The sequence below is a fragment of the Panthera leo genome, chromosome B4, assembly GCF_018350215.1.
Source record: "Panthera leo isolate Ple1 chromosome B4, P.leo_Ple1_pat1.1, whole genome shotgun sequence".
Lineage (NCBI taxonomy): Eukaryota > Metazoa > Chordata > Mammalia > Carnivora > Felidae > Panthera > Panthera leo.
This window is the reverse complement of record NC_056685.1, coordinates 80,411,294-80,429,865: the sequence shown is the minus strand read 5'-3', so window position 1 is coordinate 80,429,865 and position 18,572 is coordinate 80,411,294. Positions and strand designations below refer to the sequence as shown.

At 47.1% G+C, this 18,572-nt stretch overlaps 1 protein-coding gene across 1 annotated transcript; it reads left to right on the top strand.

The window, feature by feature from the left end:
* Positions 1-731: 731 nt before the first annotated feature.
* On the top strand, positions 732-14,171 carry LOC122224646 (glycosylation-dependent cell adhesion molecule 1-like). The gene is made up of 4 exons (XM_042946770.1): positions 732-781; positions 12,053-12,097; positions 12,846-13,070; positions 13,311-14,171. Exons 1-4 carry the CDS (start codon positions 745-747, stop codon positions 13,424-13,426), a joined length of 423 nt encoding a protein of 140 aa, XP_042802704.1. The 5' UTR covers positions 732-744; the 3' UTR covers positions 13,427-14,171.
* Positions 14,172-18,572: the final 4,401 nt, after the last annotated feature.

Here is an 18,572-nt window from a genome sequence, read left to right as displayed (position 1 = left end):
TCGTGGTTTTTCTTATGATTGCAAGATGCCCTTCGGCAGTAACCATTGTGAAACTTTGGGGGGAAGAAAAGGTCATTACTTATAAGCCCTTAAATGACATAGCGCACCTGGCACCACACAGGAAGGTCGTGGGCAGAAACAGAGAGCACACAGGCCTGGGTTTCCGCTTTTACTGGGGTCAAGGGTTTCATAGGCTCACTCTTTATTGATGAATTTAAAACATAAAAGCAGGAATTTAAAGTTAAGGCACCTGGGTGGCTCAGTCAGTTGGGTGTCTGATTTCAGCTCAGGTCATGATCTCACAGTTTGCGGGTTCAAGCCCCGTATCGGGCTCTGTGCTGACAGCTCAGAGTCCGGAGCCTGTTTCTGATTCTGTGTCTCCCTCTCTCTCTGCCCCTCCCCTGCTCATGCTCTGTCTCTCTCTCTCTCAAAAATGAATAAACATTAAAAAAAAATTTTTTTAAGTGCTAAAAGAGGAAAAACAAGCAGCCCAAAGGGTTAGTTATCGAAACCAACCAAGACCTCTAAACCAGAGGAGCTTGAGCGAAAGAAGGCAGCCTGGCTTTTTATCCAGTCATGTGGCTGACTTCATCTAGTCTTTATCTAGTCATAACCCTCTTGGAAGTGGATGCTGTGCCAATCAAAGCTTAGGTCGGGCGCTTGCATTATGAGAAAGAGAAAACCATGAGAAAACCATCAGGGGGGTTACACTACACCTCTCTATTCTCAGAACGTGTTTTCGGCATGCTGTGCTTCTCCACCAGGCAGGTGGCTGGCGGAAGTGAGTCTGCGCGAGATCGCTAATGCTCAGTAGGTAACAGATGCTTAACAAGTGGTCTGTGTATTTTTATTTTTTTTTATTTTTGAGAGAGAGAGAGACAGAGAGTGGAGGGGTGGGGGTAGAGAGAGAAGGAGCCAGAATCTGAAGGAGGCTCCAGGCTCTGAGCTGCCAGCACAGAGCCTGACGCGGGGCTTGAACTCACAGACCGCAGATTATGACCTGAGCCGAAGTCAGGCACTGAACCAACTGAGCCACCCAGGCACCCCAACGAGTGGTCTGCGTACTTAAAGGAGATTCATGTAGCACCATCCACTGAGGCCCATACCTACACACAACACTTGTCCCATTTTCCCCACTGATAATACCCACCCAGTCTCCTGGGCTATTTGCCTTCTAGCACCCTGACGCGCCCCAGGTCCTCTAGCCTCAAAGGAGAAAAACTTCAGCCACCGCACATCCAAACACAGGTGCCTTTGGAGGCACCGCAATGGGGACAAAGCCTGATGAAGGGGAAGAGCTTCCCCAGATACCATTTCGGAGGAACCCCCAGCCGGGATGCAATGGCAACCCTGGAGGACCCAGGCAGGCCACAGAAAAAAGGAGCAGACAGCTCCCCCTGGTGGTACGGGTCTGTCCACTCCAACACTTACTCTGGTTGGGAGGTGGGGGCGGGCCGTGTGGTATCTACCAGCAAACCCCTCAAGGTACGCACGCGCTAACACATGGAAGTCTAACCGCAGCTCTTTACCTCCCTCCCGCCCCCCCCCCCCCGCAAATTTCAGGAAATGACCAAAAAATAATAATTGCTTAATTAAAATTGGCTTCTTTCTGGCTTGTTTTCCTGCTTTCTGGGATTATGGATGTTTAATGTTCAGATATAGATTATATTCTAAATAAATTGCATAAAAATTAAGGGGAAAAAACAGTAACATAATTCCAATATAAAGAGGAGGAGTAAAGACAAATCTACCAACTTCTTATCTCTGAAACCAGTTGAACTGATCACAACAAAAACAATTCGCACAGATATGTAAATTCCACTTGGGGTGAAAATAGAAAGCACTTACAACCCCAAATAACACTTTCTATGAAGAACTCCTGCCAAGTCCCCTGAAACTGGAACCAAATGGAGGGAGGATGCTGACTCAGCGTCCCATTATGACACTCATGGGCAGAGCTGACAACACGCTTCTCCAAGGGACACGATATGCTCAGAGGACTAAAACCAAGAACACCTCGTCTGTAACCAGATCTGCCACACGTATACTTCCTGCTCCTGAAAAAGAGAACACCTAGAAAAGAAAAACATAATTGAAGACAGTGTTCCTTAAAAATAGAAGAAAATCGAAATCTGGCTGGGTGGGCGGGGGGCGGTGGGGGGGGGGGGGGGGGTAGGGGGAAACCAGGAACCCTGTTTAGTGAGTATAGAGTTTCAGTTTTGCAAGACGACAGAGTTCTGGAGGTTGGTTGCACAACTCCCTCAATATACTTGACACCAGTGAACGATTCAAAAAGACTAATGCTGAGAACTGGCCCAATAAAGTTCAGTAGCTTCAAAGATGAAGGATATTTGGGCATTCAGGCAAAACTACCAACACATTTGCTGAGGGGGAAAAAAATATATTCAGGTCGCCTCCAGACTACACCACCAAAAGACAGTGAAGAAATCCCTACAAAGTCCTCTGGAAGAAGAAAAATGAGGCCCAAACACTTTGTACTAAATCAAACTATTTTACGAGACTAAAGGCAACAGACACGTATTTCCAGGATGCCAAATTCAGGGCATTTCATTCCTGTGAACCCTTTTCAAAAACACTATTAGACATAAACTCCAACCAGCCTCCAGAAAATGAGGTAAAAGGATTGGGTGTGAGTGCTAAATCCATTTCAGTGCAAGAGAAAAAGCTCAGGGGTGCCTGGGTGGCTCAGTTGGTCAAGAAGCCGACTTCGGCTCAGGTCATGATCTCACGGTCTGTGAGTTCGAGCCCCGCGTCGGGCTCTGTGCTGACAGCTCAGAGCCTGGAGCCTGTTTCAGATTCTGTGTCTCCCTCTCTCGGACCCTCCCCGGTTCATGCTCTGTCTCTCTCTGTCTCAAAAATAAATAAATGTTAAAAAAATTTTTTTTAATAAAAAAAATAAAAGAAAAAAGCTCAAGTCGCTGCAGGAATTATGGTTACAGAGCAGAGTAAGTGTTATAAACTATGAGAACGTAACCAAAGATCAGCATGGGGACGGCTGGGATGGAACAGCAAGCAGGAGTTAATATAAATCAGGTGACACGTGCAACTTTTATAGTTAGAGTATCAAAAACTATTTTTAACCTGCAAAAGCAAGTAACTAAAGTATAAAAGAAATCGGGGCATCTGGGTGGCTCAGCCAGTTGAGCATCCATCCGACTTGGGCTCAGGTCATGATCTCACCGTTCGTGGGTTCGAGCCCCACGTCGGGTTCTGGAGCCTGGAGCCTGTTTTAGATTCTGTGTCTCCCTCTCTCTCTGCCCCTCCCTCACGCGCACTGTCTCTCTCTGTCTCAAACATAAATAAACATTAAAAAAAAAATTGTAGGGGCGCCTGGGGGGCTCAGTCGGTTAAGCATCCGACTTCAGCTCAGGTCACGATCTCGCGGTCCGCGAGTTCGAGCCCCGCGTCGGGCTCTGGGCTGATGGCTCAGAGGCTGGAGCCTGCTTCTGATTCTGTGTCTCCCTCTCTCTCTCTGTCTCAAAAATAAATAAACGTTTAAAAAAAATTTTTTTTTTTTAAAAATTGTAAGCATAAAGGAAATCACTAGAAAAAGTAACACTAGTCCTATTATCCATGAAAATCAGACGGTAAAGAGGAGAGCAGGAAGTAGAAGTACACTGTTTTAATCATTGCTGGTGGAGGGAATCAATCTAAGTGATACAGCATTGAGTACATCATTTGAAGTTATGGTTATAAAGATAATCACTAAGACTATAAACAAACTGAATCTTTTATATTATCAGAAGAAATACACATAAAAGAGAAAAAATAATAGGTCATGTAGCCAAATATAAATGATAAAAAATTGTAAAGCGGAAGGACAGCATGAAAAAGATAAAACAAGTATCAAACACGTGTCATTTATATGAATAAATTAAAATAGCACAAATTCATGCATTAAAAGCAAAAGATTCTCAGATGGGATCGCAAAGCAAAACTACACTATAAACAGTGAATTAAAGGATATATCAATAAGAAAGTAGCCGCTTCATTTTGTCGTCCTCTCAACTGCATTCAAACACGCATCTTATACTTGCATTCCTGACTTCCTCCCTGAATAATCCTGTACAAAAGCCAGTAGGCAGAACCCAGCAAGGTAGGTGTCTGCAGGGGCGGGAAGGATGGGGGGGGTGGTGGTACATCGCTGGAAAGCCGGAGCAGGGTGTTGGAAGTGTAGAGCCATGAGGAGGGTATCTGCCCAGGGAAAGCAGGGACAAGGGGAAAGGTGGTGGCCTCTCGTGGGGTATCAGAGCCCAAGCAGGCAGGGGAGGTGGGGGGTCTATGTGTTGCAGGGTGAGCAGGCCTGAATTCTATGGTGCCAGACTGAAATTGGGCATAACAATGAGAACTCATGGTTTTCAGTATATGTAAATAGATGCAGAAATACATCTAGATGTAAATGTGCATGTGTTATTTATTTGTACAAATACACATACATACACACACATGTGTATATGTACATACATTCATATATTCCCTAGTTTTGACCTTGGAAGGGCCTGGAAGTGGCGACATCTCAAGAACAATGAGCACACCGAGAGCCCGAATCTTTGTTTCTAAATACCATTAAGAGAGCAGAGTTCCTTGCAGAAATGGCTGCTACCAGGCAGGGCTGGTGCAGAGAAAATACACGATGAGTCTGGAATGCCTTGCTGTGCCAGAAAGGAAAAACTGCTCAAAGAATGATGGAGACATGACAAGAGAATACACAAGCTAACCAAAAGGCTAGCTTACTCCCGCTATGGCCAACTTGTTTCAGACTAACCATGGTCAATGGAGAAGAAAAGTATTATAAAAGATTATTATAATAATGAAAACCAATGGTAGTAACAAAATTATAATTCATTGACTAAATAGGAAGTTATGAGCCCATAATGATATAAATAAATGAATAAATAAATGGGGAAGTGAGAAAGATTTGCCTTACAGCAGAATGACAGCTAATGAATGTAGAGGGAATGATTGACCTAGAAAATCACTATTTGGCAACCATCGCAGGAATAAGTAATTCAGCCTAAGTAATTCAGCCAGAAAGCATCAATGAGTGCTAAAACTAATTGGTAAAAGTTTGACGAGGAACAGGATATTTACATAGCCTCAAATTACTTTGCAACAAAATATATATATATTAATTACAAAGAAGGAAAAGAGTAACTTCACACTGGAGAAAACTGGCAGACGTCTGGTTAATCAGTGATCGATCGATCAAAGTTAACATCGCAAAAATGGGACAAATCAAAATTACGAACCACCTGATAGAATATAATATAAAGAATATAGTATGGCTTGCTGATACTCTTGCCAAAAATGCAGAACCTGCCTCTAATAATGGGGAAACATCAGATGAACCCGAAGTGGGGGACATGCTCCACAATTGGCCCCTCATCTGCAGAAGAGGAAAAGCCATGAAAATCAAGGAAAGACTGAGGAACTGTGTCAACAGCATTCTATGCGTAATCTTGGATTGGGTCCTTTTGTCATAAAGGACATTATCGAGACAACTGGCCACATTTAAATGGGGCCTGTGAATTAGACAGTAATAAGGCGTCAATGGCGTATCGGATATTATGTGTGTAGTTTGAGGGGTGGTTGGTAGGGCTTTCAGAGGAGAGGGGGAAAGCATGCCCAGGGCCCCAGGGGTGGGTGAGTGGGTGCTCAAGAGGCACCCTAGTAAACTGCAGCTTTCAGGGTAGCCTCTCCATCAGCTCTCGCAGACCCCCAGTGCAGCACGCCAGGCCTTCTAGGGGCCACAGAGCAGCCAGTGCACGTGGGCAACATTCTCAAGGCCCCATCTCCAAGATGGAGAGTGTTTTCCACAGACTGCCCAGGCAGAGTCAAGTTTGGCCCAGACCTTCCGGCAGAGAAACTGGGTATGGCTGGAGTGAACTTGCAAGCAATGGACCCTGAAGAAGGGAACAACGGACTCAGGAAGAGCTGCTGGAGCCCGACTGAGAAGCAAGACAGAAGCTGCTCTCCCTCCCTGGATGCTCCAGAGTCCCCTGGAAGTGCGATCTTTCTGCACTGAACTGTTGACTCTCTCCTGAACCCTTTCCTGTTTCACCTCCCTCTGGCTCTGTTACCCTCTGAGCAACTCCCTGCTCCCCGGGGATGACAGGCAGTCTGGGAAGTGATTTGAGGCAGAAACATTGATTTCCCAGGGTAGTCAATGGGTCTGGAAGAAACAGCACAGAATATGTAAAATGGATCCCCCCTGGAAAAGCAAGGGTTTATGGTTGCCGCACTGTGGAGTCAACACTCGCGATGCTTCGTGGGGGCGGTGAGCCATGGTGAGAAGAGCATGGAAATCAGAGCCAAACAGATCTGGATTCAAATCCCAGTCATGTCAGGTGACATCTATATCCCCTTGCTAAATTTACTTCACCTTTCTGAGCCTCAGTTTTCCAATCTGCCATCAATACCACCCTATGGATCAGTGTGAGAATTAAAATCATCGTGCGTCTGGCTCCAGATCAGACGCTCACAGAATGTTAGTCTCCTCCTCCTTCTCTCCAACCTCCAACATTCCAGCCAGCAACCACCATAGTAATCTCTCTCTCTCTCTCTCTCTCTCTCTCTCTCACACACACACACACGCAAAACAATAGACTTTCTCCCTCCCAAAATCCTTACCAGAAAAAAGAGTTTGAGCTTTTGTTTAAAAGCCACCCTATTGCTGAAGGGAGTGTATTCCTCAACACCCCTGCATTAGAATTTCTCTGGACACTGGTTTTATTTATTTTTTAAAAAATTTTTTTCAAATGTTTATTTATTTAAAAAAAAATTTTTTTTGATGTTTATTTTTGAGAGAGACAAAGACAGAATGCGAGTGGGTTGGGGCAGAGAGAGAGGGAGGCACAGAATCTGAAGCAGGCTACAGGCTCCCAGCTGTCAGCACAGAGCCTGCCATGGGGCTCAAACTCATGAGCTGTGAGATCATGACCTGAGCCGAAGTCGGGACTCTCAACGGACTGAGCCACCCAGGTGCCCCCATCAAATGTTTATTTATTTTTGAGAGAAAGAGAGAGCACGTGCATACGAGCGGGGGAGGGGCAGAGAGAGAGAGGGAGACAGAGGATCCGAAGCAGGATCTGCGCTGACAGCAGAGAGCCCGACGCTGGGCTCGAACTCACAGAATTGTGAGATCATGACCTGAGCCGAAGTCGGACGCTTAACCGGCTGAACCATCCAGGAGGCCCTGGACACTGGTTTCAAAATGCAAATTCCCACACTACATCCCAGACCTGCTAAATGGAGAGGAAGGGAGCGGGTGAGTTTTCCTTCTCTCTGTCTCACATTCAAAATTCACTGAGAGGGATCTCATTGACCTGGGTTGGAACCATCCAGTGTGGAGGGTCAGAAATGGACAAGTCTTGGGGTACCTCTGGGGGCTCTGTGCTGACAGCTCAGAGCCTGGAGCCTGCTTTGGATTCTGTGTCTCCCCCTCTGCCCCTCCCCTGCTTGCTCTCTCTCTCTCTCTCCCTCCCTCAAAAATAAATAAATCATTAAAAATTTTTTAATAAAATTAATTTAATTTTAAAAAAAGAAATGGACAGATCTCTTACCCAGGCCTCCTCAGAAGCCACTGGTCTTCCTTCTGCCCAGCCTGTTGGTGATTACCTCTAGATAAGACCCTGACTCCCTCACCAAACAGGAGTGGCCAGAGTAACAGGATCATCTGACCAAAGTCTGGAACCTATGTGCAGAGAACCATTGTGACCTCTTTTCTCAGAACGAAGCTACACGCACGGCACACAGTCAGCTCTCCCATCCATCTTTGCCCTGCTCCAGAATCCTTAACTGAGAGCAGGACGAAGCTGGGCTCTTGGAGGGACAGATGGTCGAGGCTGGAGGCTGGTGGGGAGCCCTAAGGCAGGATCGCCATGTTTACCAAATAAAATATAGAACACCCAGTTAAGTAAGCAAAGTTTTACTATAAGTATGTGCCATGCAATATTTTTTAGGCTAAAACAATTATTCCCTGCTTATCTGAAAAATCATACGTTAACTGCATGGCTTGCATTTTATCTGGCAATCCCACCTGGGAGAGCAGGGACCAGGTCTGTTTTGCTCAGTGTTGAACCTCCAGTACCCATTTCATGTCTGGCATATGGCAGACGTTCAATATATTCTTTTGAAATACTTAATTGTTGAAAAAGGCCTCTCAGAGGTCCCTCTCTCCCCACTAAAAGGAAACATATCCCCCAGGGGCCAGCTTTGAACTCGCAAATTGACTCATTCAAATCATTAGACTAGAGCACTTAGCTAGTGTTAAGATCTGTGCTAACCAAATTGGAACACAGAGATAAATAAACTGTGGCTCTTGTCCTCAAAATGGCAATTAACCAGCAGGAGCAATAGATCTGAACTGAGAATTACGAGAGAATATGATAGATGCTAGACAGTAAAACCAGAAGGTCAGGGCCAGGTGATTTTGCTCACCATTTTATCTCCAAGCACCTACAACCTGGCAGGCACTCAGTAAATAGTGGCGGAGTGGAAACGTGAAAAGACGGAGACAGGAACAGTGCATCGCAGGGCGGCAGAGGGGAGGTGACTAACTGAGGGAGGCGCGATGGTGAGAAGACTGGGGTCACTCCAGGGAGGGAATGACACCTGGTGTGGATTGTGATGTCGGAACACAGCAGACAGATGGAAAGGAAAGAGCATTTCTGAGAGAGGAACAGCATGAACACATACAACATTTTATCGAGCAGGAAGTAGCACCTGGGGGCCAGTGATGAGGTCAGAAACGTGGAAAGCCCTGATCACATGGTCAAGGAGACTGGGCTTTATCTTAGGGGTAATGGGTGGTCCTTAAAGACTTTTGAGTAGAGCCTTGGCCTGCACATCAGGCATTAGCATTAGCATGGAGGGTGGACAGCAGTGGAGACAGACTGGAGGCCGGAAGCCAGTGAGAAACCACTGAAATAGCCTAGTCTGCAAACGATGGAGGGCTAAACTTGTGGATTATTGGGGGCATTGGAAAATAAGCCTGCAGGACGGAAACGGTACCCTTAAGGATTCGCTGTGAATGCCTCCTCCATCTGTCCCCACCCTGTTCCTACGTGCCCCAGGCGATGGGAGGGGAGGCTGCCGCAGAAAGGGGCAATTGTGGAGGAAGGGGAGATGGGAGGCAGCCCAAGACAAACTTCCTTTACTTCGAAGACTTGCCCAAGGAGACAGCAGGGCTAGAGCGATTGGAGGCTGACCCCAGCCCCCAGGCTCTTCCCTCCCGCTGCTGCCAGGGGGGATGGGGGGGCGGGTAAGAAGGCTTCACCTCGCACCTTGGCCCACAGAGTCCACAGTTCTCTTGGGGCCTGCAGGTGGGACCTTACCCTCAGGGTGTAAGCCACGCCCCCAGCAAGCCACGCCCCCTGCTGAAGACCGGAGGTGCCTACAGCCGACCCCCTCCTTCCTGGAGATGATCCCAAAACATGTCCCAGAGAGATTATCAAAAATTCCAACCTAGTATTTACCCAAAGAATGCAAAAATACCAATTCAATGGGATACATGCACCCCGATGTTTATAGCAGCATTATCTACAATAACCAAATTGTGGAACATATATATGTGTATATATATATACATATATATAATATATATGTGTGTATATATAATATAAATGTGTTTTATATATATTATATATATTATATATAATATAAATATAAATATATAATATAAATGTGTATATATATATACATATATATATAATACACACACAATGGAATATTACTCCATGAAAAAATAAAACCTTGCCATTTGCAACAACATGGATGGGGCGAGAGTATTAGGCTGAGCAAAATAAGTCAGAGAAAGACAAATACCATATAATTTCACTCATATGTGGAATTTAAGAAAGAAAACAAGCAGGCAAAGGGGGGAAAAAGAGAGGTGGGGGAGAGGCCAACCAAGAAACAAACTCTTAACAATAGAGAACAAACAAACTGATGGTTACCAGAGGTGGGGGGGGGGGGGGGGGAAATGAGTGAAATAGGTGATGGGGATTAAGGGGGACACTTGTGATGAGCACAGGATGACGTACGGAAGTGTTGAATCACTACACTATACACCTGAAACTAATATGACGCCGTATGTTAACTAACCGGAACTTAAATAAAAACTTTTCAAAAATTCCAACCTGAGGGAGGCACAGGAGATCAATGAGTTCAGCCCTAGGCCCAGAGCCAGGCCCAAGTCCTGGGTGCGTCCCCCACTGCCTCTCATGTGGCTCTTTGGGCATCTCACTGCTTCATCTCACCCACCTCTGGAGCCACCAGACCTTACCTGTAGCAGGCATAGTTTGGAGTTAGACTCACATGGGTTCAAATCCACCCAGATATGTGACCTCACCTTTGTGAATATCGCTTTTCCTGCTTGATGAGTAACACATACCTCACAACCATGATGAATTAAGTAAAATATCCCATATGAACAAACTGCACAGTACCTGGCATGTAATCAGAATTCCTATAACGGCCGCGCTCCTTCATTCCTGAACTGACAGAGTTTTATCTGCAGCCTACCTGCCTTTATTCATTCACCCTCCTGATATATTCTGGGTGCCTACTATGTACCAGCTCCTTCTAGGTTCTGGGAAAAGAGTGGCAAGCAAAACATAGTTCCACCACCCATCACGGAAGTTCTGTCCTCCTGGGGCACAGAGATATTAACTGATCACACAAATAAAAATAAAATTACACCAATAATGAGTACCATGAAGGAGAGAAACTCACACCCACTTAGTTATTCCAAGGACTTCCCGAGGTGGAGCCTGGGGCTGACACACCTTTGGCATGGCCCACGCCAGGGAAATGCTGGAGGTCTTACTTTCCTGTTAACTGGTTTCCCAGAAGCTCCATTTCCTAAAAACAAATGTATTCAGAAAAGGGAACTTGGGAGGGGAAACCTGGAATGCCCCCAGATCCAATCCGGAACCAGGTTCCCCAGAGCCCTTTCCCACCCCAAGATAAACAAAGCCTCTGCCGGACTACTGCCTCTGCAACACTAAACAGCCTCCCCAGGGAAGACGGATCTGGCTACAGGTTCACCATGAGATTCTTTACCATCCTGCTGCTGGCCACCTGAGCCTCCACCTCTCTCGCCATCCTTAATGGTGAGTCTGGCTTCTGCTACACTCCTCTTTGTTCCCCAGAGGTCACTGAGCTGTCCGCTGGAGAGTCGTCAGCACTAGGAAGACCCCTCCTTAATCCTTGTAATGCACCGTGTGGAGAACGCATAACCAAAAGTGCACACCCGGGATGGCTGAGGTGTGAAGGCAGGGGACTAGGACTCATGATACCAGGAATCCTGCACCCTAGAAATCCTAGCGCTGGGGCCAGAGGAGCCAACTGGACCCAAATCAAGGTGGACTATGGGTTAACAGAGATTCAGATAAGATTCCAGCCTCTGAGGGTGCTGGACACGCCAAAGCCACTGACCTCCTCTGGGCCCCCCTGCCTCCCTCTGTAACAATGAGGGCAAGACATATACACACATTCATTTAACGACTATTTATTGAGCACCTACTCTATGCCAGACACACAGCTCTAGGCACTTGAGATACACTAACAAAACACAGAGACCTCAGTCATCATTGAGATGTCATTCTAGGAGAAAGAAACAGATAATTGGCATATTAAACAAATTATGTAAGTGTGTTAGAAGTGCTAAGACAGGGGCGCCTGGGTGGCTCAGTTGGTTGGACGTCCGACTTCGGCTCAGGTCATGATCTCACAGTTGGTGAGTTCGAGCCCCGCGTCGGGCTCTGTGCTGACAGCTCAGAGCCTGGAGCCCACTTCAGATTCTGTGTCTCCCCCTCTCTCTGCCCCTCCCCTGCTCATGCTCAGTTTCTCTCTATCTCTCAATAATGAATAAACATTAAAAAAATTTAAAAAAAAAAACAAAAAGAAGTGCTAAGACAGAGAACAGGATAAGGAAGGTGGAAATGCTGGGTGGGGAGTGGGTGCATACAAGCATCTCACATGTCAAATGTCTTAAGACCTCCGGAAACTCTAACCCCTTATTTTTCAGAGCCAGAAGATGAGATCCACTTGCAGTCTCAATGCATAAATGCCCGTAAGTCTCATGTTGGCATCCTTTAGAGGGAGTTGGTGGTAGTGAAAGATGGTCCAGTAAATGATGAATTCTCCACCTGAGGAAGAAGTGGAGCAGAGACCATCCCTCCTGGCGCTGGACCTTAATCCTTCCTGCTGCACTAATTGGCTAAGATCTGGGGGCCGGGAACAATTTGAACAGCACTTCATGCTGGGTAGTCATTGAAGATGACTATATCTCATACCCAAATGCTAGCAGGTAGGGAGTTTCAGCTCACCCTGAGGGGAGGATGCTGGAGGGGCTCCTCCGTCCCAGGCTCCTCCACCGCCTCAAAGTCATGAATATCGCAGGACCCTGCTTTGTAGATTATCCATAAACACAATTCAGTCTCAGGCTAGCTTCCCCCAATTTATCGGAGAAGGAAGACTCAAGCAATACCCAGAACTCAGAAAAAAAGAGCCAGTGTTTATTGAACCCCTCCTATGCACCAGACAATGGATCGGGTGTTTGCATAGTTAATCTCTTTTCATTGGGAAGGTGAATGTGCTAGAAATGGAATCCCTATTTAACACCATTCAAAATCAGGGGTGTGCCCTTAGGTGCTCATAGATTTGGGTGCGGGTATTGGATCTCAATTCTGGTCTACACTGACTGAGCAATGGCTCAACCCTGACACTCTCTGCATGTTAAGGGATATGGCAGAGAGCTGGCTGGCTGTTGCTTACCATGAGCTCTTTCTCTGCCCCTCATTTCATCTCCTTGGTCCCAGCTGCTCAGCTGATATCTGAAAAGGACCATGTCTCCATTGAAAACCTTTCTGAGGAATCTCTCATCTCCAGAGAAGAGCTGGTTTTTGAAGAGGATGATATGACCAAATCTACCAGGAGACCAAAGCGTCAAAGGCCCGAGCTGCTTCACCCCATCCCCCAGGAGGACAGTATCAGAAATGCTGCCTCTCAGTCAGAAGAGACTACAGAACTCACTCCCAGGGCTGGTAGGAGCCAGGGCCAAGGGGAAGAAGCCGGGAGGGAGGCATTAAACAGAAAAACGCGGTGGCGGGACACTGCCTTGGGGGAGAAAGTTGGGGATGGAAAGAGAAAGGAAGCTGAAGGGGAACAAAAATTAAAGGTAAATGAGATTTGGAGGATCCACTGATTGTGCCAGCACTGAGGAGTGTGGGGGAGGCGTGAGGGGACTAACCTTACTTTGCCATTTCTCTCCCAATGTTCCCCAGCAACCACCTCAGAGGGAAAACTGGCCAAGCTCGGCCATAAAATCGGGAAGAATGTGGACAAAACAGTAAAAGAAACCATGAGCTATCTGAAAAAACCTACTCCCTCATGCCTATGAAGTCATAAGGCCCTAATGATAATAAGGCCCAGTCCCGGCCAAAGCTGGTGTCTACGGCACCCAAACCCTCCTTGCCCTGACCACCATCTCTCAGCTCCCCACGTCCCTTATTAAAGCGTTGCATCCCAGTCTGGCTCTGTGGTGGCTTTGTCGGGCCAGGAGGGAAGGCGGAGGCCCCCACTCCGCTAGGATTCTTCCTGAGTTACCCCATCGCTCTAATTTTAAACCTCCCCTCCTCAGCTTACAACCTGTTCAAGTCTCCACGTCCCAAAATATCCTCTGTGAGGTCTTGACTCCCCTCAAGCTGCCCCTCCTCTTCATCCACACTGCCTCCCTGCTCCCTCACCCCCTGCACCCCTCACCCCCTGCAATCTACATTTTCACACCCTCCAGCAACTGCTCCCCCCAACATCACTGACAGCAACAAGCCCAGTGGCTATTTCTGGTCCCTACTCCTCTCTTCATGGTCTCTGCAGAACTGGACACGATTACCCCTCCTAGAAAGTTTCCCCGCACTGACCTCCCAACGTGCTGCACTCTACTGGTTCTCCAAGCCCCCCATTTCCTTCCTGGCACATTTTCTGACCATGCACTCTATGCTCCCAGGGTCCCATCCTGTGCCCTCTCATCTTCTCTCCACCTTCCTTCCTCTACATCCCCATTTGCCAAGACTTCAGCTTCACCTCAGGGTGGATGGGGTCTACCCATTTACCCACCACCACACAACCACCCAGTGTCTACTATATGTCACACTCATCTACCTAATATGTGCCAAATTACCCCACCCCCACCCCCCCCCACACACACACACACAACCCTGGGCAGTTTTCACTATAAAGGCATATGGGACCAAATGGAGAAAGAAGAGAATGGGAAAATAAAAATCTCTCTTGGTCTTACAAACGGAAGGAAGATTGCCCATTCAAAGGGAGATAGGAAGGAAGGCAGGAAGGAAGCTATGAGATAATAGAAAATATATGTATTGGTCTCTGTTCCCCCAAACCTGGCACAAAGCTTCAAAATCCTTGTAATTTCCTAAGGGATAAGCACATTGGAATCATCCCTGTTCTAGTATCTGGACTTTGACACATCCCAGCGATGGGGATCCTAAGACTCTTGTAAGTTCCTAAGTGATAAGAGTGACAGGAGCATCTTTTGTTCTAATGAGGTGACTCCGGTGCGCTCTTGGAGGCTCCTGGATGGAGGCTGGCTGCCAGAAGGACCAAGCCATCATTAGAAGCTTGGAATTTTCAGCCCCACCCCTACTTCACTGGAGAGGGGAGAGGGGCTGGAAACAGAGTCAATGATTGATCATGCCCCATGTGATAAAGTCCCCATAAAATCCCTCTACAGTGAGGTTCTAAGAGCATCCAGGTCGGTGAACACATCCACACACCAGGAGGGTGACATCACCCAGTTCCACTGGGATAGAAACACCTGCTCTCAGGACCCTCCTGGACCTTGCCCTGGGTATTTCATTGTCTGCCTGTTCAACTGTATCCTCTATCATATCTTTTAATAAACTGATAAACTGGTAAACAAGCATTTCCCTGAGCCGAAGCAAGTTAATTGAACTCAAGGGAAGGGTCATGGGAAGCTCTGATTTATATGATTTATAGCCGATCAGTCAGAAGAACAGGTGACAACCTAGACTTGCAATTGGCATCTGAAGGAGGACAGTCTTGTGAGACTGAGCCCTTTCCCTGTGGGAGCTGATGCAACCTCCAGGTACTGTCAGAGCTGAGTTGGATTGTAGGACACCCAGTTGACCAGAGTTGCTTGATGGGAGAAAACTCACACGCACTGGGAACAAGAAGTGTCAGAAGTGAAGTGTTCTGTGTGTGAATAAGGAAAGACAGATGAATGACTGAGTTTTTCCAACTCAGGAGCCACCTCTGATGTCTATTATCCTACCCCCAGGACATAAAAAAAAAAAAAAAAATGCACTTGGAAGATCAACAGGGTGATCCACCCACAGCAATGCAGGCCAGGTGCTGCCCTGGCCCAGAAAAAACTGGAAGTGTGTTCACAGCTGGGGGCAGATAAAATAATCTCCATCCTTCCTTCCTTCACTTTTTCCTGGTACAGAAAGTTTCCACCTGCCCACTGCCCTTAGTTACCCACCCTCCCCTCCAATACAAAGACACACTCACAACTCCACCAAAAACATCACCCAACCTAGATGGAAAGTTCTATTATAGGTCTTTCTCATAAATTCTTGCCAGGCATAAATTCTTGAGATGAGGCATAAATTCTTGCCAAAATGACAGAGGAAGGTGGTGAGAGATTCTGGAGTTTAGGAAAGAATTGGAAGGGAAGTTCCTTGAGAAGATTAGGTTAGGAAAATTGAAGTGTCTTGGAGATTAAAAGCCCCAGACTCATTGTTCTGACCCTCCAGTTGAGACCAATAAAAAAATGACATGAGGGTCATTACATAATGGTGAAAGCATCCAGCTTCCTAGCAGCTGGACAGATGTTCTATAAACCCAAAATTCAGGGCTCTTGGTTAAAACTGGATAGGAGACCCCAGGCCAAAGGAGCCTTCGGCTTTGACCCCATCTCCCCATTCCCACCCCACCCTACCCCAGCTCACCCCGATTCACAGACTAAACAAGAGATAGGGCAGGATGAGCTACTCTGGGGTTCTCAGCCATAGGATCATCTACTTTTCCCCCAAAGGAGAGTAAGCAACACACGGGAAAACAGGCTGGGAAGTATTCCCTCCAACCTGTTCCTCTTGTGGGGAGGGTGCTTCTAAGAGGGAACACCCTCAACATGGAGTAACCTTCTCTTCTCTCCACCCTTTTGGCTTAACAGGTGGACCTAGGATCTGCAACCAATCACAGGTATGGCTGGAAAGACAGGAAGGGAAGGGGAAGGGGGGGAGGAGAAGACAAGCCATGCATCAGAGCAGTCTCCCATGTCACAGATATTTGGCCATCCCTGACCTACAAAGTGGCCATATCAGGGGCACCTGGGTGGCTCATTCGGTTAAGCGTCCTCTTTCGGTTCAGGTCATGATCACACGGTTCGTGGGTTCGAGCCCCGTGTCGGGCTCTGTGCTGACAGTTCAGAGCCTGGAGCCTGCTTCAGACAGCTCAGAGCCTGGATTTTGTGTCTCACTAGCTCTCTGCCTCTCCCCCACTCACGCTCTGTCTACCCTTTCTCTCAAAAATAAATAAACATTAAAAAATTTAAAAACAAAACAAAAAAACCAAAGTGGCCATATCATATGGCCCACTGATTTCTGTAGCCCCTGCTATGTGAAAGGTGGAAATAAGAAACAGATTTCCAAACAGGAAATGGAGAAATAAGTTTCTGAGTGCTTTACATATATTTGCTCACTTAATACTTGCAAACAAACAAACAAACAAAAAATGAAGTAACAAGTTCTCATCACTATTCTTTGTATATCCTCCTAGAATCATTGGGGTGGCCAATTAACCACTGCCCCCCAAGTCCTCTTGATTGGGTCCAGAGGGGACCAAAATTAACTCCAAGACAACAGAAACTCGGTTTCCTCTCTCCAGTTGGCTGTGTCGTTGTTCAGTACAGCTCACCTGCAGGTTACAAAATAAACACTACCTGGCACCATAAAATATCAAATACGTCAATTCTAGCAACCAAGAAATACTCTAAATTTGAACCTAACCCCCCCTCCTAATTTCAAAAGTAACACAAAACAAAATCTCAGTATACTTTTCTTTTACATTAGAATGCAAGAAAATGAAACGTCCAAAATTCTTCCCTTTACCATGTCCTGTTCTGCTCGTTCTTAGCCAGGAGGCATCACTCCGAAGGAACCTAGCTTCGTCCATTTGCCTGGACATCCCCGGTCCTCAAGAATATCTGTCGGCCACAAGGTCAGTTCTCCATTTCCCCCACGCGGCTGCCAGGGCTCTGGCGGGGCCTCCCCACCTGACAACACCCTGTGACCTCTTGGGATGGGCTGGAGAGGGTTCTCTGTGTGGGCTCCAGCTGTTTGGGAGAAGAAGGTCGGGATCTGAAGGGAGGGGTAGGTGCACATAGTCTCCCTGCAACTTCAGCTTCCCCAAGTGTGGGAAGGGGTGAGGAACCTGATCTGTCCTCTCTCTGGCCTGGGGGAGAGCTCCGTCTCCAGACCCCCAAGGTGTGACAGCAGGGCGGACTGTGGTGAGGCCTCAAGCCTGGTGAGGATGAGCAGGGTGGAGAGAGCCCGAGCCTGGGGAGTGTCCCCCCAGAGTCAGGAGCAAGACTGTTAACGCCGGGAGGCAGGAGACTGGCTACATCCTGGTCTTCCCCCCTGAAATGTAAACAGCTCCTCCTGGCATCTCCAAAGTTAACTTAATCTATCCCCAAGCAGCTCACTGGTCCCTCTTATTCAAAGTCAGAGTAACTGGGACGCAGAATAATACTATGGCACCAGCTTTACACCAATGAAACTTAGAAGCACGAGCATATTCTCAGGCCTCAGAGCAATCATGTGCCCAGAATCTAATGCACAACAGTCTTGTGGGGTTTTGGGGGGGGGGGGGGGGGGCGGTGGGGAGAACCCTTAATGAGGATTCAAGATACAGGAGGCCAGCCCTTAGCCACAGCGGCCTCCCGCGTCCCATGGAGAGGTGAATTTGGACATTCAGTTTACCACTAGAGGGTGGGGAGCATGCTACTATCTCTTCTCTTAAAGTCGGGCGTTTAAGACATTTCTGCCATCTTGTGATATTTAAAAATATGGAATAATGCTCCCAGTAGTCCTAATTTAACTTAGATGTGGCTAGATCTAGATTTCTTTCCTGCATGAATTTCCCTTAGTGTGTATTTCATCTTCTCACTGCTCAGGGAGCAGGGAGGTCCTGACCACAAATTCCTGGGCCTGCCCCTCAGGGCATGGGCAATACCTCCGCCACCCCTCATTCCTAAATAACTGTGTCCCTTGGAAACTAACCTAATAGCCGCTGTGCTCGCCGCTAAGCGGGTCCTTTCCTCGCCGACACTATGCAAACCCTTCTACGTTGGTTTCTCACCCCATCCAGGCTCCCTCTAGCGGCCTCGGTCGGCTTTGCATCCTTATTAAATCGGCCCCATTCATCCTCTCGGATCCAGAAATGAGTATTTCTTTCTGTTTTTCTTTTTGAAATTTTTATTTAAATCCCAGTGACTTTACACA